This window comes from Scedosporium apiospermum (assembly GCF_000732125.1).
Source record: "Scedosporium apiospermum strain IHEM 14462 chromosome Unknown SEQ_SAPIO_0011, whole genome shotgun sequence".
NCBI classification, from domain to species: Eukaryota; Fungi; Ascomycota; class Sordariomycetes; order Microascales; family Microascaceae; genus Scedosporium; species Scedosporium apiospermum.
In genome coordinates, this window is record NW_015971712.1 from 576,981 (window position 1) to 601,108 (window position 24,128).

The 24,128-nt window shown below is 51.8% G+C and overlaps 3 protein-coding genes and 2 pseudogenes across 3 annotated transcripts; 1 reads left to right on the forward strand and 4 right to left on the reverse strand.

The window, feature by feature from the left end:
• Nucleotides 1–7,146: 7,146 nt before the first annotated feature.
• SAPIO_CDS0151 (uncharacterized protein) lies at nt 7,147–7,535 on the reverse strand (the record flags this gene model as incomplete). Its single annotated transcript, XM_016783005.1, has 2 exons — nt 7,147–7,451; nt 7,523–7,535. 2 exons carry the CDS (start codon nt 7,533–7,535, stop codon nt 7,147–7,149), a joined length of 318 nt encoding a protein of 105 aa, XP_016646638.1.
• Nucleotides 7,536–12,620: 5,085 nt separating this feature from the next.
• On the forward strand, nt 12,621–13,722 carry SAPIO_CDS0152 (uncharacterized protein; the record flags this gene model as incomplete). The annotated part of the gene is made up of 3 exons (XM_016783006.1): nt 12,621–12,657; nt 12,743–12,967; nt 13,052–13,722. 3 exons carry the CDS (start codon nt 12,621–12,623, stop codon nt 13,720–13,722), a joined length of 933 nt encoding a protein of 310 aa, XP_016646639.1.
• A 402-nt stretch (nt 13,723–14,124) lies between these two features.
• SAPIO_CDS0153 lies at nt 14,125–14,982 on the reverse strand (annotated as a pseudogene; the record flags this gene model as incomplete).
• A 929-nt stretch (nt 14,983–15,911) lies between these two features.
• SAPIO_CDS0154 (Cell morphogenesis protein) lies at nt 15,912–19,153 on the reverse strand (the record flags this gene model as incomplete). The annotated part of the gene is made up of 3 exons (XM_016783007.1): nt 15,912–18,374; nt 18,491–18,602; nt 18,726–19,153. The coding sequence occupies 3 exons, from the start codon at nt 19,151–19,153 to the stop codon at nt 15,912–15,914; spliced, it is 3,003 nt and encodes a 1,000-aa protein (XP_016646640.1).
• A 3,819-nt stretch (nt 19,154–22,972) lies between these two features.
• Nucleotides 22,973–23,506, reverse strand: SAPIO_CDS0155 (annotated as a pseudogene; the record flags this gene model as incomplete).
• Between the last annotated feature and the right edge of the window lie 622 nt (nt 23,507–24,128).

A 24,128-nucleotide genomic window follows, 5' to 3' on the forward strand; every position in this document is an offset into this window, starting at 1 on the left:
TCCGCTAGTCAGGGAAGCCGAGCCTCTCAAGAGCCGTTGATTCCCTTCCCCTACTTATATCACGTCCTCGTTCTCAGTAGCAGAGAGTACTTTCTCGAGCCGATCTACCCCAGCCCTGAGTTTTTCATTTTCTTTATATATGTGTATATATATGAAAGTAATCCCCCTCATTCTTCACTCACAGCGCCTTTGGTTTGCCCAAGAAGCTAATTGATGTCACCAGTGTAAAACGTGATTCTTGCGGGGATTCCCTTGGATATGTGCTTCTCCTCATAAATGGGTAGGGACTCCTTGAGTCTGACATGGGGCCTGCTAGACTTTACCACTGTCGCTTTCGTCTTCTCGAGCAGAGCTGCCTCGTAGGCAGTTCTAACGTCGGCGGTCTCTCATTTTCTCCGAGGGTGTCTTAGAGGAAGCCCAAAAGGGAAAAGAGGGTTTCAGAGACGAAAAGAGAAGATGAAGATCTCCCTTTCGTTACGCATGGGGCCCTCTGGAATAGTCCAGAGTGGTATCGATTTTCCCTTCGACGTTGAGCCTTTTCTAAATAGGAATGGAACAAGGCGCCTTGCGAGGCATGAAGGACGCAGATGGATCTATGATAGAAGCTGTGGTGGAGCTTGATATGTGAGAATATGAATTGCTGACGGGGGAGGTCCAGTGCCGATATCTCCTATTGAAGTATGGCAAGGAAGGAATGGGAATCCCCATTCAACAAGGGAATCATCCAAAAGCAGTCTCTGATCTCCTCCACACTATATCGTGCTACCTTCTAGGCTGGTGTTTGTCCGTCTATTTAATCTCCTTCTTCCTCCCGCTTTGTCTAAAATTATTCCTCACGACTCCCTCCATGAGGATCAATACCCTTCCTTAATTTGCCGGTAAGCTTCCGGCCGAGTTATAGCAGAAAGTGCCAGCTCCCTCGACGATCCAAAACTCCACCGATTTGTGTTGGCCCCGCCCCGACTGGCATTTGAACGCTCTCACCGCCGTTGGGAGGTTCCAATAGAATTTGAAACAAGACGTTCGCATGTTGACGCCGCGCCAACGGCTTCCGGTATATATACATTAGCAGGAACTAGGCTCTTTGTCGTAGAAGCTTCCCACCACCGATGGGGGGTGCCTCGTGGACCAGAGCGGAGGCTATAACATTGCCGTACTGAACCACGAAACAATCGACTGTAGTCTAAGCCTAGAGGGTTGGATGGAGGCCGTCATTTATATATATATCATACAACTAGGTTGATCGAAGCCTAGTTAAAAGGCTCGCTTCAGAGTACTGGGCGAACAACATCCCAGAACACCTGTCGTGTGTTGATCACTGCGACTGTATCACGGGGGTTGGGAGTGCTTCCCGACCGTGGCCACCGCCGCCAACAGTTCGTTGCCAACAAGCCCCAGATTCTTGCGCTCCGGGAGTCTAAATGCCTTCTCAATATATAATCCTGGCATCAGAGATGGCAGGGGATCCGAGCGGCACAAAGTAGGGGGGAATTGGCGTTTTCTGATTTCCTCCGAGACCCGGTGAAGTCGGAAGACATCCTAGACGTTTACTTTAGTCACCTCTGAGAGATGATAGTTTTCATCAGGGCATCTATTGTCATTGTTAGCGAGTAAACCTGACCGTACGAAGATTAGAGGCACATACGAATAGTTAAGCAGAAATTGCCGATCGCTTCTGGTTGTCTCCAAGACTCTCTTGCTGCTTTCCAGCTTGCAATCATGTCGGTCCCCGTGTGGCTATTAAAAGGAGGCTGGAAGTAGTTATTTATATGGATATCAATATATCAACAAGCAAGGCTGAATTTTAAGGAACGGTTGGCGATGTTTTGGGATGTGGTTGTTCCTAAGAAGTGGGGTTGGATTCTTGAGGTTTGTGGAAGTGTGAATACCCCTTTATAGGTGTTTCTGACTCCCTCTCAGATCACCGGAGTAACCCGCGGTGTCGCCCTGGTAGAACACTGAGACGCGAAAGCACGCTGCCGCGTTGACGCGTTTGCTCCCAGATCTTATTCTTCATCACGCTGCGATGCGAAAGATAAGAGAAGAACCTCGCGTGCACCGTCGCAAAAATCGATTCGCCTTGGGCGGGGGTTGGGCGGGTTCGTTTTGCATTCCGGCGTAGAGTACTTCCAAAGGCTCGAATCGGTTAGAAGAAGATGATTCGGTGGAAGGGATAGTCCGGCGCAGTCACACCTTGCGGCGCGGAGACGGTAGATGAAGATGGTCCGGGCCCGGAATTGGTGGGGCTGCGCCGGAGGTGGGGCCGTTGACATCTCCATCAGTTCGGACCCAACCTCTTGAGCGAGAATCCACCACGGCTCTCCTTGAGATGGCTCCGAGATGTGAGAGATTGAGTCCTCTCCCCCTTAGGCTGCGAACATGCAACGCGGACAGGTCTGTGTCGTTATCCCCGTTTATATTGCCGATTCATTGGTGGCGCTGTGATAGCAGTGGACGACTCTGCATACAGAGCGCGATCCTCTGAAAAATTAATTCAGGTATATCTAATGGTGATAAACGCTTCTCCCAATTCTCCGTCTCTGGACAGATTTGCTGAGTTGTAGTATTCTACTCGGCTGGATCCTCTAGATTCGGAGAATATGGCCAATGTTGGCCAGCTTCGTCAGGACTGCCGCTCCTTCTCTCATCTCGGGCGTGGAGTACTGGGCAAGGGTTTCCGGATGATCCATCTTCTAAATGAATCGGTTGAAACTTTGTCCCATAAACTGGCGCATGGTTTCGTAAATGCAAATCCGCCTGATCTTCCCCGTCAGGGTATCGGGGAGTTTGGCCTCGGCCTCTAGCTGCCTGGCCCATTTGCGGAGTACCACTTCTTCTCTTCTCCGAGGGTTGGCGAGAGTGGCCGCCGGTTCTTTCGTCTTTTCTCAGTAGAGTTCCTTGATGCGATCAAGTGTTTCATCAAGTTCTGCGTCGTGGTCCGTATTTTCGTATGCCTTACAGGCTCTCTCGAGTGCAACTGTCTCCAAGACCATAGAAGGTCTCTAGCAACCTCCACTAAGGGTTCTCAGATCCACTATAGCAACTTCTCTAACGAAAATAATCAAGTGAAGGAGTTTCTTTGTTGTTCCTCATCCTTCTCGCGATCAGATACGTTTTCTGCTTGCTAAAACATTCTGTCGAGACATTTCTAGCCCAGGTGTTGACCATCTCGCGGATGAACTGGTAGTTCCGTTGTTCGAACAAGTCGACAGGAATGTCACTCTCAGGACTTCTGGTATATTTAGGAGAAGTGTTTGTTGCAGCGTCATGTCTCTTGGCTATGGCAATTGGGCTATTGTTATCAGCAGTGTCTTCTGATAGAGTACTTATAGTAGTGGCTTTAGGGGGAGTTCTTGCTGGCTAGGCTGGGGGTTCTAGCTAGGGTGGCATTGGTTGTATTAATAGTAGTACCGAAGGCGGCGCATCCTTTTTTCACCGACTGGCAGTGAAGACATTTCGCCGATGCATCTATGGCGGGTCAGTAACCGAAAAGACGAAGCGAGGACGAAGAGACGTACCCGTGAACTCTCGGCAAACTCGGAGCTCGGTAATCACGTTGGCCCCGGGAACTCGCCATCGTGCCTGTTGTGGGCACATCGCTCACAAGGCGCGTGCGTCGAGGGGACACCCCGCTGAGACAGCGGCGTCGCAGAGAATGCAGCGGTGAGGTCGAAAGGCGCGTCCGTGTTTAGTCCCGAGCGCGCGCGAGGCTTCTTCCGGCGTGAAATCCACCATTTCCAGACGTCCCTCCTCCCCAGGCAAATCAAAATATCGTCGAGGATTCGCTTCGATGTCCGCTGCAACGCTCATTCGAAGAAAGAAAGAACAGCGGTTGGTAAATAAACAAGCATACACCCACACATCGTAGCCACGACACACTGAGAAGAGGTAGAGGCTTGTATCGCTCATCATTGGGCAATGGAAACACTTGACGAAGGCATCCACAAGGAGTCAGCTGCGAACACGAGGAGGGGGGTGCATGAGGGCATACAAGGAGACGAGCGGCACACTTCACATGTCGTAGCGGGAGTCTTCAGGAGGCCACAGCTGCGAAGTGCCTCGGGCGAAGGTTGACGTCGTCCGTTTTACTTCTGCATAACTGCATATATCGTAAGGATGTATTCTCTATAAACGCCGTTTCGATCCTACGAAATCAAATACGCGAGCAGCTCTTCCTTGGAAGGCTTTCAGCATGCTTCACTTGCTGAGAAATCGCATATACACTCGGCCTACTCGGACAGTCGTTCGGAACATTCCGGTTCCATACGTTGAGCAACTCGCGAACAATTGATCATTTCGAATCCACCCATTATACCGGGTTTTGGCCCTGAGTGTATGATCAGTGGCGTTGTTTCCATCGTCAACCGGATCGGTCGGTATATAAAGTTAGGGAACCGAATATGTGGAGCATGGAACGTGAATTGACAAAAGCAAGCAACGAAAGCCCACGGCCGGTGCTGGAGAACCGTTCCGACAACCCCGCAGATCGAGGAGGAGGTTTTCGCCGAATGCTCATCACTAGAGCTTTAAAGGCGACGACGCTGGTAAGGAGGCAGGCACTGGGAGCACGGCAGCAGTGTCACTGCCAACCTCCCGCTCATAATCATCATGATCACCAGCCAAGCCGTGGTCTCGGCTGCGGGATTACGGTCCGATGCCTAAGCCTGCGAGATAGTTATGAACACAGCTAAGCTCATCGATTGCCACGGATTCATTCAAATATATAGCACTTTGTCCTCGCCGAGGCGGGAGAACATGCAAGGCAGGGCATTGAAACAGTTGGCGGACATGGGCGTGCTCCGCAGTCGCCGCCTTTGTATTTCCCAGTATTGCCGAATTTCAGGTGTTGGTAGGGTCAAATATATCGATGTTATGTGCATCAAAAGATACAAGGGAGGCGTGAGAGTATGTCGCGAGGTTGACCCGGGGGGGCCTGCCCTATCAAAAGCGGCAGACTGGGTATCTTGGCCAGGATTCTGAGTTAATGATACCTCGGCGTCTGGGCCGAGGCCTAGACGCTTCCACTGTTGCTGGCATACTGCCGAGACGGCGCCTGCGAGCAGTTCCCTAAAAGGTAGGTCTTCTGTGAGTATGGCGCAGAGGGGTACAGAGGTTCCAGGGAAGACGGTGGTACCGTCGGGTAGGACAAGCGGGTTAAGAGAAAGGTTGCGCCAATCGTTGAGGCCCAACGCCCTGCAGGCCTCGGGTAAGTCCTCTTCCTGCGGTGGGTTCTCTGACACAACCGACGAAAGGACAAAAGCCCTTCTGGATATTCAGAGTCTGGGTGTCGGTTACCTCGGCGGCGCTGCGCCCTAGTCTTTAAAGGTTCTAGGTGCCGAGATCTGTTGACAAAGAAGCGAGTGTTGGGGTGTTTAACTCTCCACGGCCATCATGCATGACTCCAATCCAACGAAAAGATAAGAGATAGGTATATAAACGAGTGCGGTAGGCGGCCAGTACTTTTCTCGAATGCCAAAGCATCGAGGGAGCTGACATCGGAGTATAATTGCTCGAGTGCGTCGTTGCTAGTAACTTGTAGTCCTTCCCAATAGACAACGTCCGTCATGTCGGTTCTTCTCCGCTGTCGAGGTGGGCTTCGTCTAGTATAACTCGTTGAAAACGCCTTTCATGGTCTCCGCCTGGGGAGAGTTGTGACATCGAGGAGTGGGTTGAAGTAGGCCACTGCTTCGGAGTACACCTGAGATATGATATTGTTTGGGACGATGACCAAAGTCGGCAGGAAATCGACCTCTTCACCAGCCGCAGCCCTCCTCTCCAGTCCTTCTGACATTACCTTTGCGGAGCAGCTGAGAATCTGGGATGCTGCTATAAAGAGAGGGTATATAAGGAATATGCCATACATGATGCCAGCTAAACAACTCAGGGTTATCACCGAAGTTGGCTGTGCAATCGCTCCACTAAATAATAGGAAAGCTACTCTCGATAATACTAGCTCGGTATTGGAGGGCCGCCGTGGCTAGACTCACCAGCATGTCGAAACACGCAACGACAAGACAGGTCCAACACTACATCTAGCAGGTAGTGCGCTGCGGGCGATTGACGATCACAGCCCAGAAACCCCAAGAAAAGTGCCACGTTGAGAACACTTGCTTCTCGTTCCATGTTGATCACCTTAGCTTGTCGACAAGACGACAAGATCCATTGCAGGCGTAGGCCTCAGTACAGAACAGCCAGGAACGAATGATCCCGAGGGTCGCTGTCACTCGACGCTCATCTCCAGCAGAAATAAATATATATATTTAATTTTCGGTGGCCTCACGCATGAGAGACGTCCGCGTGTTAGAGGACAGCGCGCTAAAAGCCCGCGATGTTTCATTCCCTCGATATTAGTGAAGCATTGAGTGCCCAACCCAGTCTCGAAGTTCCGAACTGGTCTTCAGGAACCCCAGTGATCTTTGGCATCCATGTGCTGATTTGCGGCATCCTCAGAGCTGAACTCACGATCACAAGTTCCGCAGGAGAAGGTTGGTGTGCATATTCGTCACAAACCGTCTTAAAATGACCAGGAGCTGTTGGCAATTTTGCCAATTGCTGTGGTTCAGGGTATATTTAGCGAGAAAAGGGGCCGCATTCCCATTCCCGAATTTCGCTTTCGCCAAGCTCTGTTCGGTGTTGGGTACAGAGTCTCAAAATCCAAGGGAAGATGACTGCACCGGAGGGCAACACGAGGGGCAACTTCATGGTTCGCTTCCGTTGTATGAGCTGGAGTATGGGCCGGAGGATTTCGTTAGAGAAACATTCGTCCCAGGAGTATTTAGAGTTGAGGATCCAAAGGCGCATGCTCCCGTTGGATTTACTCGGAGCATTTCTCATGATATCAAACAAACCGCCGCAGGAACGGCATAAGATATAATAAGGTTTGTATATCCTGCCACCGGTTCTGGGGTTTCTCCCAAAACAGGACCCCATAGCATCGGAACCGTTATTGATTTTCCGCAGCTGCCTCAAATATCCTTTCTAGCCCTTTCAACATCTTCTAGCCTTGAAAAAACCGCCACACAGAGGTATCCGTCGTACCAAGGACTCTCATACTGTAGCAACGCAACCACCATATATAAAAGGCCAATCCTCGTACATTCGCCCAATACCATGAAGTAGCTGTTACCCTACGCATGGTGGTCAGTCCTACTCCGCTATGCGCGAGGACAACGTCTGGCGCACCTTGCGATTCGCCACCTTCTGGACGAGCACGCCGCCGGCTTCGTTGGTGATGGCCACGACGTAGCCTGCGCCAGACTTGTCCTTGTACCAATCCCGAAGCCTCTTCAGAGTGGTTACGGTCTGCTCCTGGGTTACTTTAGCGAGCTCGGCGGCTGCCTTGGACAGGGTGGGCCGGTCGGGGTTGATGGGGTTAGGGTTAGGCCTGTCAGGGGAGTCTGGTTCCAACTTGGGCTCCTTGTGCGTCGGCTCATCACTGTCGTCGTCGTCATCTCGAGGTCTCTTCAAAAACTACGTGATCTTCGCGTGCAACGCCCCTTGAGCCCGAGAGGTATTTTCCAACCATGGCCCAGCATTTTGGAGGTGAGACCAGTGAGATGATACCGTGACTTGGATTCAAAGTCATAGTCGTCGTGTTCGGGAGTCCAGTCTTTCAGGCTACCGCCCGGAGTGTCCGTATAGCCCACCAGGAGAGCGCCACGGTGTCAACATCACGCATATGCGCCTAGAGTCAGTACTGAGTTTTGGCCCGGATTGGCTGGTTCACGACCGGAAACGATCACCACAACTAACATATGTAGAGGGAAATATATCACCACAACTGACACTTCCCGCCCGTTAAAACGAGTCCGTCGTCGTTACTCGCCACCTCCCGTGCGTGGTTTGTCGTCTTTGCGTGGATCCTCCTCCATATATGTCAGGTTGTGCTTGTACGGAATGATCAGCAAAACCTCCGAAGACGCCAGAAGACCGAGCATTGAACTAGTAGGAGAGATCTATATATATAATAGATAAAGAGATATCCATAGACATTTGGAAGCAACAACAGAGAACAAGATCTCATCATGCCTTCCCTACAAGCACAACGTCGCCAGTTTCGTCCGTTTTGTCACACGTCTAGACGCAGCGAACGTGGAACGAATGTGCGTTCCAGCGGGTGGTCCGAGAAGTAGCTACCGTAGCTGGCGTGGTGGTGGTGATAGCGCCCGACGGGCCCAGAAGGAAAACCGTGCGCCCGAGGGAAGCTGACAGCGATCAGCTCTAAGCAGTAGAGGAACTCCCAGAGCACCATTCTCAATCTTAGCAGCTGTTTCCCCCCTTCCAATAGAGTTTGCTGCCTCTCTCCAGTATCATAAGAGGCAGTGGCTTGGCTCTTGTGTCAGCGAAGGGAGGTTTTAAACACGGGAACTCGTGTTGCAAGGCCTGGGTTCCCAGTAGCAGTAGGAGGCACCGCAAAGTCGTGTTTGCATTGAATCAGGAAATAAGATAAGTCGGAATTCGTATCTGTGGCATCTTTCCTGGTAAGGGTTGCCAAAAAGCAATTGCTTCCTCTGTTGTGTCATCATTTGAATCGGCAATCTTCCTCCTCCCGTCGTAAGAATATCTGGTTTATTCACGTTGCTGCGCCATGTCGCCAATTGCGCAGTAGCTTCGCAAAGAGTTCTTGGCACGATGAAGCAACTCAGTTCTCCTCACAAAAAAAGAGAATCGTTTAATCGTCTTTGTGGCAGCATTTCCGCCCGCCTCGACGGGGGAAGACACAAGGGGTCGATGCATGAGATATTGAAGAGGTATGTCAGGCCTCCGTCAACGTCTGTCTGGACCGCGTGGGCGGGGTCTGCCGTCGCCGCCTTCAGATCATCTAGCACTATAGCGTTCCTGGGGTGAGTGGGGAATGGCAATCGTAGTAAAGACTCTATAGTAGGAAATCAGTTCCAGGTGTCCTCGGCGTTGCTGGCGTATGTCGCCAGGGCCAGCGGCGTTACCACCGATAGCTGAGCCTCAACTTGATAGTCACGAGTAACTAAGTAAGTGGCTGGACGATGTCTTGCTATATCTAGCCCACTTCCGTAGACTTATGAACCAAACGCGGGAACCAAGCCCTTCAGATCGTACTCAACGTTGCCAGCTTTCTGTGCGTCTTTCCGGGAAACCACAACAGTGTCCCCGAAAATGTCTAGGTCAAGATTAGACGCGTCGAGTGGGGCATTGCCGTGTAACATACCCTACACAGCCTCGCATTTCCGCGCGGGCAAACCCGGGCATGAACCGATCTCAACAAATGGCGATGAGTAAAGCGTCCAACAGGACAGTGGATCTCGTCTCATTCAGCCATCCTGGTAGCTCAGCTAGGGGCGACGACGATGATTCTCGAGCACAAGCACTGTGAGGAATATGGCAAGATGCAACCGCCCCTACCATCTCGCGCATCGTACTATCACCTAATATGTCGTCGAGAAACACAGCGATTTCATCGGTGTTGACAATAGGGCGATCCGTGAAGCCGGGATGTGGGCGTCAAGGCCCGTTTCCTAATGTTTGACGGGTTTGACGAACTGCAAAAGAGCACGACTCACAACGCAGCTCATCGGCTGCGACATCAAGGAACTTCGGGTATCGCGGGCTGATAGCGAAAGTTCTCCACGGTAATGCCCTGACAAAATATCAATGTGATCCTCTTTTATATATGATGTGCCAACAACATGGAAGAGGGTGCCAAGAATTGGGGGGCTAAGACATTGCTTGTCCCCCGTTATATAGGTTGTAGCGTCTGCCGAACGTCAATGTGTAGGATGGAGCTCCTACTTCGTATTCGAACCGCCCGACAAGGTCATTGTAAAGAGCCTGGGTGACGTAAGAAGCAGCTTCGGCAGATCTGTGGGCTAAGGTTGGAACACAGTCTTTCGCGACCGCCTTTCTCATAGCGAACGCTTACTGCTCTTCATTCTTTGGCCTGGCTGGAATGAGCCTTGAAGAATCATGCAATCCAAGAATTGAGATATCTCCAAGGACCTGTAGGCGTAGCACTCTTCTTTTTCGCGACATAGCGTATCGTCACGGAGATCATGATCATGTGGCCGAGAAGGTTAAAGGAGTTGATCAAGTCCCGCACACTGGGACCTTCCGTGCCGTCTGGAGGGTTTTGCTGATCTCCACATTTCATTGCGTTTAGTGAAGAGTTTGGTGATTACGAAGTCTTCGGTTTCTTTGACGGCGATTCTTCGAGGGGCAACGTCAGTCTCTGGCCTTCGAGATAGGACGTCTAGAAGACGAGTCCCTAGAGAATCCCAGTAGACCCGGCCATGGACCGGTACGCAAGACCAATGTAAGACCTGGTTGCAAATTGGGACCGGAGTTTAGCCCCCAACCGAATGAGTTATGCCAGGGGTTGGTCGGTTTGGCGCGCTGCAGCCGCGAATACTGCTAGTTCCCAGCATAAGCATCTTCGTGCTAATCATAATGAAACTGAAGTACGCCTAGCGATCCATTTTGTGAAGGTATCAATTTTGAGATTCGTGGATTAGAGAATCTCAGTGAGGTTGGATAGATAGCGTGGAGTGATGAGGATGCTGGAGTGCCAATAGTCGAATTAACCGCGATTTGAGCAATGCCCTATGTTCGAAGTGCCAGGCCTTCCATTTCTCTAGATAGAGAGCTCCGCCGGATAGCCTTCCATGAAGGAAGATGAATGATCTTGGTAGATATCCGCAGAGTACTCGGAGCTGAGTTGCCATTTGTCATTAATTGCGCCTTGAGTAGGCGGACTCTAGTTTCCGACAGCCCTGTTGACTGCCTTGAATTCCCACAGAGCCCTGCGCGAGAGTTCACCGTTGGCTCGGTGTCGTGGGGGCATCTCCTCAAAAGTTGTGTATCCCACTACCAAAACCTTCTGCACTGCACCCCAAAAATTCTCGGAGATCTAGGGGTTGACATTAGCTAAATCCTCGGAGAGGCTTCGCGGTACTCACTTCGTGACAGCCATTCTTCTTTTCAGAACAAGAGATGGAAGCAGTACGTCCCTCAACCGGGATACAGATTCGCAAGGAATCCTTCCTTCATTCAAGAGCATAAGGGAGTGCTAAATAGGCCCAAATATAGCCCAAGTCCCCTGTGATCCGAAATATCTTCGCGCGTTATCGCCGTCGAAACTTGAGCCATTGCCGGGCCCTCCCAGAATCGGCGTCCAGTCTCTCGACCACACGTCTAGCACAATGGGCCCATCACTCCGGCGAACGGCCCGCGCGACCACGGACCTACTCGGCTATGACCGTGGAATGCAGCGAGACCCCGGTATTCGAGGCATAAACTGCGCAACCCTTGGTGACGGCGTCGGTCGATTATAGGCGGTCATGGAGCCCCCGATCTTCTGGATGCTTGTGGCCCTGAAGTTTCCAAGACCGAGAGCTTGGAGGGCTGGTGCATCCAAGACTACTGCGTGCTAGGCGTGGCCGTAGCACCAACTCTGGAGTAGCCAAAGCGGCCGAATTATGTGCCGAATCCCACGCCCACTTTGACTGGCTGTATAAAATTGATCAAAGCCGCGCCAAGAGGCGTTCCGCATTGTCTAGATATCGCTTCTGGTGGTAGTAAACTTATCTCAAGGGTCCGTAATGACCCTTTTCAGGGTTGCTCAGATCAAGAAGGTCCTGGCTATAGGAACTGTGAATAACAGAGCATCTGTGAACGAGAGAATCATGAGTCTTCCTGTGAAGATAGGAGATTTGGGTTAGAACTGAAACGGAATCATGAAGAACTGGCTCTGGGGTGTGGAGGAGGAAAAGTTATCAGTTGGGCTATGGTGGAGGGAGAAGTAGTTTATATAGTTGTCAGGATGGGCCGAGATCACTCCCAATGGGCTGAAAAGTGAAGAGCGACCTTCGTGATTCTGCAAGTGACTCACAAAATGGACTTCAATGGCAGACAAATTATGATTCACGGCTCGCTACTTTCAAACAAATGACTATCTATGAGGAAGTTTGCATCAATATAAGCAATTGGTATCGGGAAAGCACCTGATTCCCACAGGAGCAATCAGCAATCAGCAATCAGTCTCCAGACCAAACAGGTAAGAGGCCATCCAGAGTTCATATATTGTACTAACTCCATATGACAGCCATACCTAAACTAGAAGCATACACCCGAGCTAGACAAATCAGAAGAGCTTCGAAGATGAGCGATCCTGATTCATTGAATCCAACTAGAGGCGTGTAAGTCAAGTTGGCAAGTTGGACATCGCCGACCAAGCTGCAGCTTCCAGTTTCGGAATGCTTCAGAAGCACCTATTAGAGCAGGAATTATAGGGAATTCGGGCTAATTCCGTCGGCACTCTCTTCTGAATCAAAGAATAAAACACTTATAGGCTTGTAGACGGGGATGAGATTGAGGAAAGAGCAATTACCCCTTCGGAATATCGATGAAGTCCCAAGAAGCTCAGCGATGACATAATCAGGGCCCCACCCACCTGAACGGAGCATCGACCCAATTTTATGCTCCGAGGCAACTTTTTCTTTCTGGGCCCTGGTTGAATTGCTCCGATTACCCGTTCCTGTCTGCGTCAGCATCAGCTGCAAATTGTCAATTTTTGGGAAAGCTGTTGCTCTCAACCGTTGAATCCCAAACCTTCCTTCAACCCACCACAGCTCCCAAAACATCCACCAAAGATGGCGGCCGCTCTAACGTTGAAGCTCACAAACCGATGTACGCATAGTCCTTCTTACTCAATAGCATGATGCTACTGCTACTAATTTAATCAACTGCTGACACGCCCTGTTCCCATCTCCAGCTCCGAAGCAACCGATCCGGAAGCTTCCCGCGACCATCGAGGTCCCGGCCGACGCCACCGTCGAAGATGTAAAGAAGATTGTGGCGCGGCAAGCGGGCATCTCGGACTTCAACCGAATCGGTATCTTCAACCCCACGACGATTAAGACGATTAAGGACAGGCGTGCCAAGATTGGCGACGATGCCGATGTTGTCAAGGCGAAGGAGCTTCTCGTCAAGGATCTCGGTATGTGAAATCCCACCCTCCACTTTGTGCATCTTTTCTCCTCCTCTGTCCCGCCGTCTAACACCAGATCCTCTCCCATCCTAGGCCCCCAAATCGCCTGGAAGACCGTCTTCCTCCTCGAATACCTCGGCCCCATCCTCTTCCACGTAGCCGTCGTCCTCGCCCGTCCCTACCTCTACAAAGGCATCACCCCCGCCACGCCCCTCTCCGACACCCAATGGCTCACCTTCACCATGTTCATCGCGCACTTTGTCAAGCGCGAGTTCGAAACCCTCTTCGTGCACAAATTCTCTGCAAGCACCATGCCGGCCCGCAACATTTTCAAGAACTGTGCCTTCTACTGGATCTTCTCGGGTCTCCTCTGCGCCTACGCCGTGTACTCGCCGACCTCCCTCGCTGCGACGGCTAACGAGCCCATCGTCGATCTTGTGGGTACGATTATTTTCGTACTTGCTGAATTGGCGAATGCGAGCGTTCATTTGCACCTTTCGAGCTTGAGGTCCAGGGGCGGCACCGAGAGGAAGATCCCTACGGGTCTTGGGTTTTCGCTCGTTACGTGTCCCAACTACTTGTTTGAGGTGATTGCGTGGGTTGGTGTTATTATTGCTAGCAGGAGTTGGGCCGTGGCTCTCTTTATTACTATCGGCGCTGCGCAGATGGTTGTTTGGGCCAAGGGCAAGGAGAGGGCGTATAGGAAGGAGTTTGGTGACAAGTATAAGAAGAAGCGATACGTTATGCTTCCTGGTCTTGTCTAAGTATGAGGGCGGATGGATGGAAAGGGTTGAAGTTGATATGGGTTCTCGTTGGAGGGTGGGTTTCACAGCCAAGAAGCTCTGCTTGTGTCATTCGGGAGTTCGGGTTGTGGGGGTTAGAATGCGAATGCTGCTCAAATATCGGAGACATGGAGGATATTTTCTAGCGCTAAGTGTATGAATACGATAAACTTTACGTCAAAGGAAGTCTCGTGTGAGAAAGGTTGATTTCTTCTGCATAATAAAAACAACGGATAGAAACAGAACCAAATCAGACACATCATGAGAGCATTACTGCCCATCTAATACAATCTTGCCCGTGATAAACCCCAATCCATCCCAAGATCCTAACCCAAAACCCACCGCGATGGCCAAGGAACAACATTCCAAAAAGAGGACTCAAACCTAGATCGTCGTGGTCGTCGACAGCGACGTAGTCTCAGACTCTCTCGCTGCCCCATCCGTTCCGCAAGGTGACTCCGTCCCCAAAACACTCGTACTCGACTCCGATAGCGACGCCCGCGATGTGCCGCTCCGAGTATCCGTCGTCTGCGCCGGCTCTTGAAGAACAGTGACCTGCGCCTCGGGCTTATCAGGCGGCGCATGAACCACCAGGGGCTCCTTACCCTTATCGAGGCTGCGATCCACGTCGGCCTCCGAGCCGTTGTTCACCTCATTCCCTAGAACAGGATGCGCAGCCGACACAGGAGGCGGGCCAAAATTCAGAGCTGCCAACTTCCTCGCCATCTCCTCCAAATCAACACCACCCTTCTTCTTCCCCCCATCCTCCTCCTCCTCCTCCCGCCCGCTCCCCTCTCCCTCATCCTCACTATCCGCCCCCTCACTACAACTACAACACTCACTCCCACACCCCCCTTCCTTCACCAACCTAACCGTCTCCTCCAAAACCAAAAAATCCCTCTCCAAAACCTCCGCCCAATTCTGCACATTCCCCAACATCTTAATATCCCTCGCCGCCCCCCTCGCCAACCTCTCCAACTTCTCGTTCTCCTGCCTCAACGCGCCAGTCGCCCGGCTCACGTCCCGCATCTGCTTGTTCAGCGCCGCGTCGCCCGCGTGTAGGGCCTGCGCGCGGGGCGTCACTTCGGCGTCGAAGAGGTTGCTTATGGAGGCTACGAGCGCGGCGCGGGCTTCGGCTATGTGGGCTTGTGGTGGGGGGAGGGGCGAGGTTGGGGAGGGGAGGGATGGGGGGGTGGAGGTTTGGCGGGGGGAGGTTGTTGTTGAAGGGGTTGAGGAGGACATTTTTTTTTCTGCGGATTTTGGGATTTGCTGTTCCTGGATTAATGATGGTTTGGGTTTTCGAGAGTTGGAGATTTCTATTTGATGCGCTGGACGAAGAAATTGCGGAAAAGGCGCTGGGTTTCCAATACCGTAGATACTAGGTCCCACGAGGAGGAATTGAAGATACGCCGAAATATCTTGAACAGGTGACCCGTTCCACACCTCGCGCTTTTTTATGGCTCCGTGATTTGAGAGAGAGCCATGAGGTTGCTTCGCAGTCAGCATGAGCTCCCTCCAAATGCACGCGGGGTTTCAACCTGCAGTAACCTGCGTTGGCGTGACATTGAACCATGCAGGAGAGAATGGCTCTCTCCGCCGCATCTATTTCAGCTCGCTAATCTCCGCATATCGAACAGCTGGGATCCTCCATCGACAAGATCTTGCCAACGGACAATATCGAGACAATATTGATATGCCTCGTGGGTGAAGACGGCATTGCAAGGATGAATCTCGAGAGAACTCCCCCGTATGAACCATCAGTCGTATCATCCTCAGGACCCGTCTAGCTCCTCAACACGATTGTTCGTTCCTCTCAATAGATCGCACAGTCACTACTAGAATGATCAATTCTCATTTCGCTTCCCTCTTCAGCTACCAAAAGGGTAACAAAGAGACATCAATAACGCCATGGCCATACAAATACACGCCGAGTCTCGCAAGAAATAATAATAAAAAGAGAGAGTGCGTAATGCCAGCTCCGCGTAATCCTGACCCGGCTCATGACCGTAACTCCATGCTATGCTACCACAGAACAAGAAAACAAAAATATCAGGGCGAGATATCCCTCTCACCAACAAAAACCCTTTCGTAACTAACACCTTAACATCCATCTCCACCCTTCCTCACATCTCATCCTCTCACATTCCGGACGCAGCCCGGACGCGTTTCCACTAAAACGCCACCCGTCCCCCATTCAACCGCGACGACGAAACGCTCGAACCCGGACTAACAATCGTCGCGGGCGTCATCGACCCATCGTGGAAATGCATCGAGTTCGATCCTAACGTGGTGCCACCAAAGCTGCTATTGCTGGTGATCGTGCCGGCCCGCGATGGGATCGACAGCCCACCGTACGAGATGAGCGCGTCGGCCCTCTCGAACACGTTTCCCGAGAACGCCGATGAGAACGACGCGCTCTGGGGGGTGGACGGGACCGTGGCTTGCACTGCGGGGCCAAGGGCCGCGCTCTGCGGCGTCATGGGCATCTGCATCTGCATCTGCATGTTGTTGTGCTGGCCGGGCTCGGCCTGCGGCGAGAGCGGATTCATGGCCAAGGGTCCCACGGTGGATTCTCGCAGGATGTAGGCCCACGGAGAGCGGCGAATGGCTTCGGTAGTTTCCTTGATGGCCTGGTGGATGGGTCGCAGGCGTGCGCGCGCGTCCGAGCCGATGGGGAGGTTGTACTGGCCGACCGCGTACTTCATGGCCGCGCCGAAATCGCTCCACGACCTCAAAAAGTTGCTGCACACGTTCCAGAAGGCCGTCTGCGTCCTAATGCCCGGCTCCTTCAGTTTGATGAGGGACATGCGAGTCTTGAGTGTTTCGGTCTGGTGAACTGCGGTCGTGGCCTTAGCTACCATCAGTTTCCAAGCCCGAATCACCTCGTCCGAGATGCCGTTCCGCTCCCTCTGCGTAATGGCGTTTCGGAGTCCACCAGTAAGTTGCGCGATGAGTCCCGGTAGCGACCTCATCACGAGCTCAGAAGATCGCTGCAGAGAGAGGAAAATCTTTTCGAACAGCCTATCCTCATCCGTAAAGTCTTCCATATTCCGACCGGCAGATGCGCTGCTCCCCGAGGCGAATGACTCCCCCGATCGTGGAGTGGCAGATTCCAGCGGTGCTGTCGGTCGTGCTGCTCCGTTAGTATACGGCATGGCCACATCGGTGGCCACTCGAAGGTTGCTGGGATTCGGCACAAAGCCGCCATTGCGCGGTCGCGGGCCAGGTGGTCCGGGGCGGTCAGCCATCATCGGATTCGTCGAGGGTTCACGCGAGTGGGGCCGGATCGTGTCGCCTCCCATGCCCGATTGCGCGTTGGGCAGCTGTCCGTAGAACCCTCCATTTTCTCCCGTAAGGGCCGACATGGTGACCCTCAGCTCCATGATACTATTATAGAGCAGCAGGAGTAGAGTTCGGATGTATCGGGGATCACCGTTGTCAACAAATGTGTCAATGTTGCCAGCTAGGAGAGTGCACACGTGCGTGTAGGCGCTCACCAAGGTCTGACAGGCACGGTGGACGTTCTCGTTGTCGTGGTGAACAGAAGACTCATCTTCCCCGTTAAGCGGATCGTGCTTCTGAATAGCTTGCTCGAGCTCTTCGACGTGTGAGTTCGTGTTGTAAAAAACGAGCTCAAGGCTCGAGCGCTTAGCCGAACCGTCGTTCGTCAGGCTCATAAGCATTTGAATCATCGGGTGGATTTGGAACACGGAATAGAGTATTCCCTTGGCTGTTTCGATCATGGGGTCGTATATCTTAGACTCTCGCCTCCTCTCTGGCAAGATGGACAGCCGTCGAACGTAGATCGGCCGTTGCATGTACGGTTCTGCCGGACTCGCGGGGCTCTTGTCGGCCATGTTCACCCCGGGCCCTTGCATAGCAGAGCCATGGCTTAGGCCGCGATAGTGACTGAAGCGGTTATTCACCTGCATCTCGTCTAACGTCCCAAGATCCGATCCTTTCTTCGACAAGACACCCCCCATGCGGCGCGACCGGCTTTCTGGGCGCTCCTGGCGAGGTTGCTGCACACCAGTCTCGGAATTACTGCGTACGCGCTCATTCACGCTCCCAATGGTCAAAGGCATGACGTTCGTCCGGCGCATCGTGGTACTCTGCTGGGACAACCCTCGGTAGTGTGATCGAGTAGGGATGGGAGGAGGTCGCGCAGTCGCGGGGGATCGCAGGTCAGGCATTTCAGAACCGTTGACCTTGACGGGGAATCTACCGCTAGCAACACGCTTGATGGGCAGTCGAGGCGTTTCGGTACCCTCGCTCGATTCGTCTCCGCCCACATCGGATTCGGCTCGACCGTTCAATGTCCGCTGTCGAAGATATTTCTTGATTTGGGCAGTGACGGCGAGCTCGGCCATTTCACTCTCACGGAGGACGCCCTCGTTCGGCGGGCTCGCGATGGGTACCTGGAATACTTCAGGCGGCGGGAAGGTGATGTCGTTTCCATCAAGCTTCAGGATATGCAACGACGCCATGTCCGCAAGGAACAGGGGTAGCTCCTGGATACGATTTCTCTGGACTGAGAGGACTTTGAGCGATGTCAACTTTATAAGCTCGGGTGGTAGAATTCGAAGTTTATTCCGGCCAAGGTCGAGGATCTCGAGCGATTTCAAGTCGCACAGCTGTTTGAGGAAGATGATCAGAAATTGTGTGTGTCCGCTGTTCACTGTCCACTGTCCACGAGAACAAGAAAAAGGATGACAATGGAAGGTTAATATTAGTTGGTGTTCAAACGTACAGGCAATGGGAAGTCTTTGATTTGGTTGTTTCTGACGTTAAGGTATCGTAGGGAGTTGCACTCTGAAAATCTCGCAGGGAACGAAGTGAGCTGGTTATGAGACAACGCAAGTCTGCAGAAGAAACAAAGCATTAGCCGAACTGTCCAGATAATCCAAGCAGATGGGTGAAACTGAGAAAACAAAAAGACAAATCGAAACGACGAATATTCCATCTCAACGATTAATCTCTCGTACCGTTCTAGCTCGTTCTTGATCACATCAACCACCTCTTCCGGCAGCTCTCGAATGCCCTTGTGACTTAAATTAATCGTCACTCCGGGCTTCAGTTCTGTGTTCGCGGCACCACCCTCCGCCCGCTGGGCTTGAGCCTCGTTCTCCTGAAGGGCATTCTGCATTGCCTCCCTCGCAAGCGCAATGACTTTGGCGGCCGGGGTTGGCGCAGTAGTAACGACGGGGCCAGACAAGGCCGAGTTCGATGGAACCTTTCGAATCTTGGGCAGAGGAGGTACGGGAGGTACTGAGCCATTTAAAGAAGATGATGACATCGAATTCGGCGGAGCACCGACGGGTCGGCGTATCGTGACGGGCTGGGTTGGGTTCTCGAGCAGGCCTCTACCCGTGGACTGGGTAGCGGCGCCCAGAGGACCCGAAGGTCTGTCCATTGCCTCGCGTCGATCGATCGGCGATGGGTTTTCGAGGCGTTAGAGACGAGGCGGGGGACGACGATGGGAGATTCGAATCGATGGCGGTGAAATAGGAGATGAAAAGAAGAAAGGGGAAAAAAGCCCTGGTCGGTTGGAAGGATGATAGAGGTGAAAGGCGTAGTCAAAGAAAATACGAGGTACGAAGGAGGTAGACTGGGAAAAAAAAAAAGTCAAGGCTTCCCTTTCGGAGCCGGCGCTGATTTGGGCAAGGCGAGGATGTTTCAGGGATTCCCGACCTCGTGGGAATATCTTTTTATGGGGGGGTTCTTGGTCTGCTTCCAATTTGCTACCAAAGGGGGTCCAGGGGGAAGACAAGGCCAGAACAATTGAAGCTTCGATGTTGGGCTAGGCCAGGCTAGAGTTCCTAGTGCGGTTCCTGACTCGTGGGTGGATGGAAAAAGCGAATCCCCAGCGCCCCTTCCTTTGCTAGCGTGGTCGAGTCTGTGAGTGGGTGTGGGAGAGATTTTGGTGTGATGGACTTGACAGGAAGGAGCGTGAAGTACGAAGGAGGATGTACCCCTACAGTGCAGAAAATGTAACTAGGGGACGAGCCTAGCGTTGCAGCATTGCAGTGTCGTGCTGTTACAGAAGGGCAGAAGTGGGGTTGGAGCGCTGCAACGAACTTCGATTGATGGAGACTCCGTTGCCAACCCAGTCAGCTGGTACAAGTGACAAGGTCCAGTCCAACTCATCCTCAGACGATAAAGCCGGAATTTAGGCCAATTGCGACGGACCCTCGCGTGCCTCTGTTACAGGAAACAGACAACTTTAGTATTTGGTATGGGGAAGAGCATCCAATCCCCTGGAGTAGGAGTATTACACTAGTGTACTGAGGTACAGCCTGGCAACCTGCACCAGTTCATCGATCGATACCACTCTGCACGCGGAGAGAGAAAGTCGCCGTGGCCGTGTCTGAGCATTGATGTTTCTGTTTGACAATTCCCACCAGTCCACCGCCAAACACCAAACACTCCCCGAGCCACCTCCGGAAGAAACCCACAAGATCCTACGAAGTAGAGAGCTCGACGAGTTATAACACACGAGCAGGCCTGTCAGCCCTGGAGTCACGGCGTCTGCAGGAGCTCACGTCGCATTTGCCCTTTCTTCCCTCTCGGCTCTATCCCTAAAGGTTTCGTTTCGAGTCTCGCCTTTATTTTTATGGGATTTCCTCTCTTTGCCCAGACCTCGCCCGAGTGCAGCAAAGGACCGTTGATTGTACGTACCTTCCCTCCTCAGCCATGACCACACTTGGATGCAGCTGTTTTTCCCAATCTGTACCTTCGTACCCTCAACAGTGAAACCTTGGCCAAGATTTTACTTTTTTTTTTCTGCAGAATCACGAATTGGGGAGGCTCGAGTCATACAACCTCCAGTTCTCTACAAATCTCGTGGCCAAGCCCCATTCCATGATCCAAAATTTAAAATAAAATAAAAAATCGTGAGAGAGAGAGAGAGAGAGAGAGAGAGCTACGCCATATTGTGTTCGCAGGTCAGATCTCGGCCTAGATCCCGGTACGAGAAAAAGCCGTCCATTGTCCATTGTACTGTTCGCTTAGAGACGACGGCATTGATTCCGTCGATTCAAAACATCGTCATCTTCAATCTCGGTCCGGCAATACGAACTATGTGCTTATATTCATCAGTACCAATAGCAGACGAGTTAGAGTTCCTTCCAGAAGTCAATCCAATGATGATTCTTTTAATCCTCCCCTCTCCATCGTAGGGTCATTGGATATCAAGCCATACATCACGAGTGACGAGTCTTAGACACACATCACCACGTCCATCATCGAATACTTGATTGAACACTCCGTCAATGCCACCCGATCCGCAACTTAGCTTGACATTACCCGCCGAACCACATCCATTCATCCCGTGTCTCACCACTTAATCTATCACCCTCCCAAAGTCGAGTGGGGGATGTCCATTTATTCTCGGCTTTGAACGAACCCTTAGTCTCGACTCCATGCAAGACTTCCTTTTCCCTGCACGTGAGGAAGATCGGGTCGCTCGGAATAATAAGTTGCGATCTTATCATGCATCAAGGGAAAAGGGCAGTCCGAACTGTGGGTCGAATGGACTGGATGAGGAGAGAAGATGAGGAGAGGAGGTAAGGAAGAAAAGCCAGAGCCTCCAACTTAACAGTGATCGCCGCTTCTGAAGCGGACCCAGCCCAAAGCTCCCCAGCTTTATTTTCTCCAGACTCCAAGCCGGTGTAGAAGTCTCCTTCACGTTAGACGAACATTCCGATATCCCATCTTCGAGATACTCAGGTCGCATCCCTTCTTTCTCTTCGGGTTCGCCGCCGAACGGCAATAATAACACCTTGCGAAGAGCTCCGGGGACCACGCCCTTTCTTTACTCGGAGAAGTGGAGTTAGCTTCTCGGTGCTCCCGCACAGTACGAGATTGTGATTGTATCTCGGCCGAGTCAACAAAGGCGTACAGAGCGCACGAATCGAGAGAAATCAATATTATGATTAAACATTAGGGAAACTAAACGGCGCAAGAATTGGGGGATCGGGTTTGTTGATCGTTTGAAATCTCAGGCAAAGTCTGTGTCCTGAAGTAAGCTGTGTCCGAGGCTGGGGGTTCCAGGGAAGGCTAGTGTTGGCCAATACATACTGTATTATCCCCTAAGTTGAATTCCCCTTTGGCAACTTGATCGATCTCCATCAAGAATGTTGTCATAAGTGAGCGCTGAACCCCTCGAATCCCTAACCCAATCAACCAAGCCCGCTCGTATCAGATCTTACTGCCGGTCTAATCAACTACTCCGTCCGGTATGGCTCGCCCTTTATCTCCTCTGGTTTAAGAATGATCTAATGATACTCGAGCCAGAATTAGAAACACTCAAGCAAATTCTGCTGCCCTGAATTATCTGCCACCGCAATGGAGGCCGGTGCCCAGAGGCAAACGGATGCGCAGTCCGGCATAAAGAACTCATGGCTGCGAAGAAACTTCACTCTTGCTATTATCGCTCTAAAGAACCGATTCAGGCCATCCCGGGGAGGCGTTCTCATGTTTACATCCAAATTCTGTGTGAAATATGGACCACCACCAGGGGGACATCTCTCTGAGGCAGAGACCATGGTCTACATTGCGCGTCATACTTCTATCCCAGTACCGAGGATTTATTGTGCCTTCCAAAAAGGGGATATTACCTATATTTTAATGGAGAGGATCCAAGGAGTTCCGTTAAACAGATGCTGGGACTCTGCCGGGGCCAAGGGACAGGAACATCTGCGAACACAACTGCGCGCCTTTTTCAAGGAACTTCGATCGCCCCCTCCACCACAGCCCGGGCACGTCGGTGATATCAACTATTCGAAGCTGTACGATAGCCGTATAGCTTCGGAAGGATTTGGACCCTTTGAAACCGCGAGGGACTTCCACAGATTTCTTCGAAATGGCGCGAGCAAGCCTGTGAAGGATCCGGAGCTGGATCAACTCATAACGGACCAGGACAAAGAATATTCGACATGTTTTACTCACGGCGATTTTAATTCTTCCAACATAATAGTTCGGGATGGACAAGTAGTGGCAATCATTGACTGGGAAATGGCTGGATGGTACCCTGAATACTGGGAATACACCTCGGCATGGCACGTCAACCCTTACGATGAATGGTGGAGGCCGGAAATAGAGAAAATCCTGGACACCTGGCCAGCAGAACTGGAGATGGAAAAATGCAGGAGAAAGATATTTCCAATGTTCTAACAAGGAACCTAAAGTAAACTATGATCCGACAGTGGCGGTATCGGCGAAGAGCAACGACCTACTCAATAGTCTCTGTGCTTTGAATCAAGTCCCACGTTGGCACCTTGCTCCTATCCCATTGGACTTTCCCATCAAACCGATGTTGGTCCTTCTTCTTTCGAACATACTGTTTAGCCGTGCTTTCAATCGTTGGCCAATCGGTAACAGATCTGCCCAAAACACCCGTCTCCGCTGCAAGGCTAGCGATGGCATCCCTGACCCAGATCCGACAGGTCCAGCTCTTATCGTCCTGAACAAGCGGGACCGCACGCAAGATCTCCTCCATCCTTTCCAAGTTGATGATTTTGGCCACCAGGATTCGAACGAGGATCATTTGTGTGGGAGCGGTACGGATCTCGAGCTCTTCATACTCCCACCGACTCCGGACTTCGCCGTTTTCGATGTGGTCGCGCTGTCGTGCGTGATACCGTTTGCCCAGGCTTCTCTCGTTTTCCAGCTTCGGCCCCGAAATAAGGGCCCAATGATAGGTATCTGGTTCTCCGCCACGTGCATAGAGGGCCACGTAGAGACGCGGTTTGTTGGAAGGTGTCATTGTGGGAAGTTTCGAAATATAGTCCCGAATTGGTGGTCTTCAGCAGCTGCTCTGCAGAATCTGTAGAATAATATCAGCGGAGAGTTCACAGCCATTGAGCCGTTGCCAGAGGCTCTAGGCCCTAGGCGTCGTCAAGAACGAGCTCTCCAGTCCGTCTGGGATATCAAATACCTCTTATGCAGGTGATTGTGCTTCTGCTGCCCGCGGATGAAGACCGGCTAGTGCAGCTCTGCAATATCAAGTTGGATGCTTGAACCTAGTCCCCGGACCTAAGGGGCGACGCAATGGGGAGCCCCGATTTTCGTGCGGTGGAGGGCCAAGCAAATAGGAAAGAGTTTGATATGGATAGGAATGAAATCAAACTCCCAGTCCAAAAGGAAGGATAGAGATGACTTTATAAGGCAGGCACAATCCATCAATACAAAATTGCAGTACAATATCTAGGAGCTTAGTCAGTCCGTAGAGTTCACACAAGATGTACAACCTTACATCTCTCTCGTCAAACATTGATGGATGGCACAACCGCCGAGGGCAAATCTTATCCAATCTAGCCACGCTCTCGCGTTTCGACCTATTCGTGAACCCGTTTCATGTTCTGGCGTATAAAGCTGCCTTACGGACT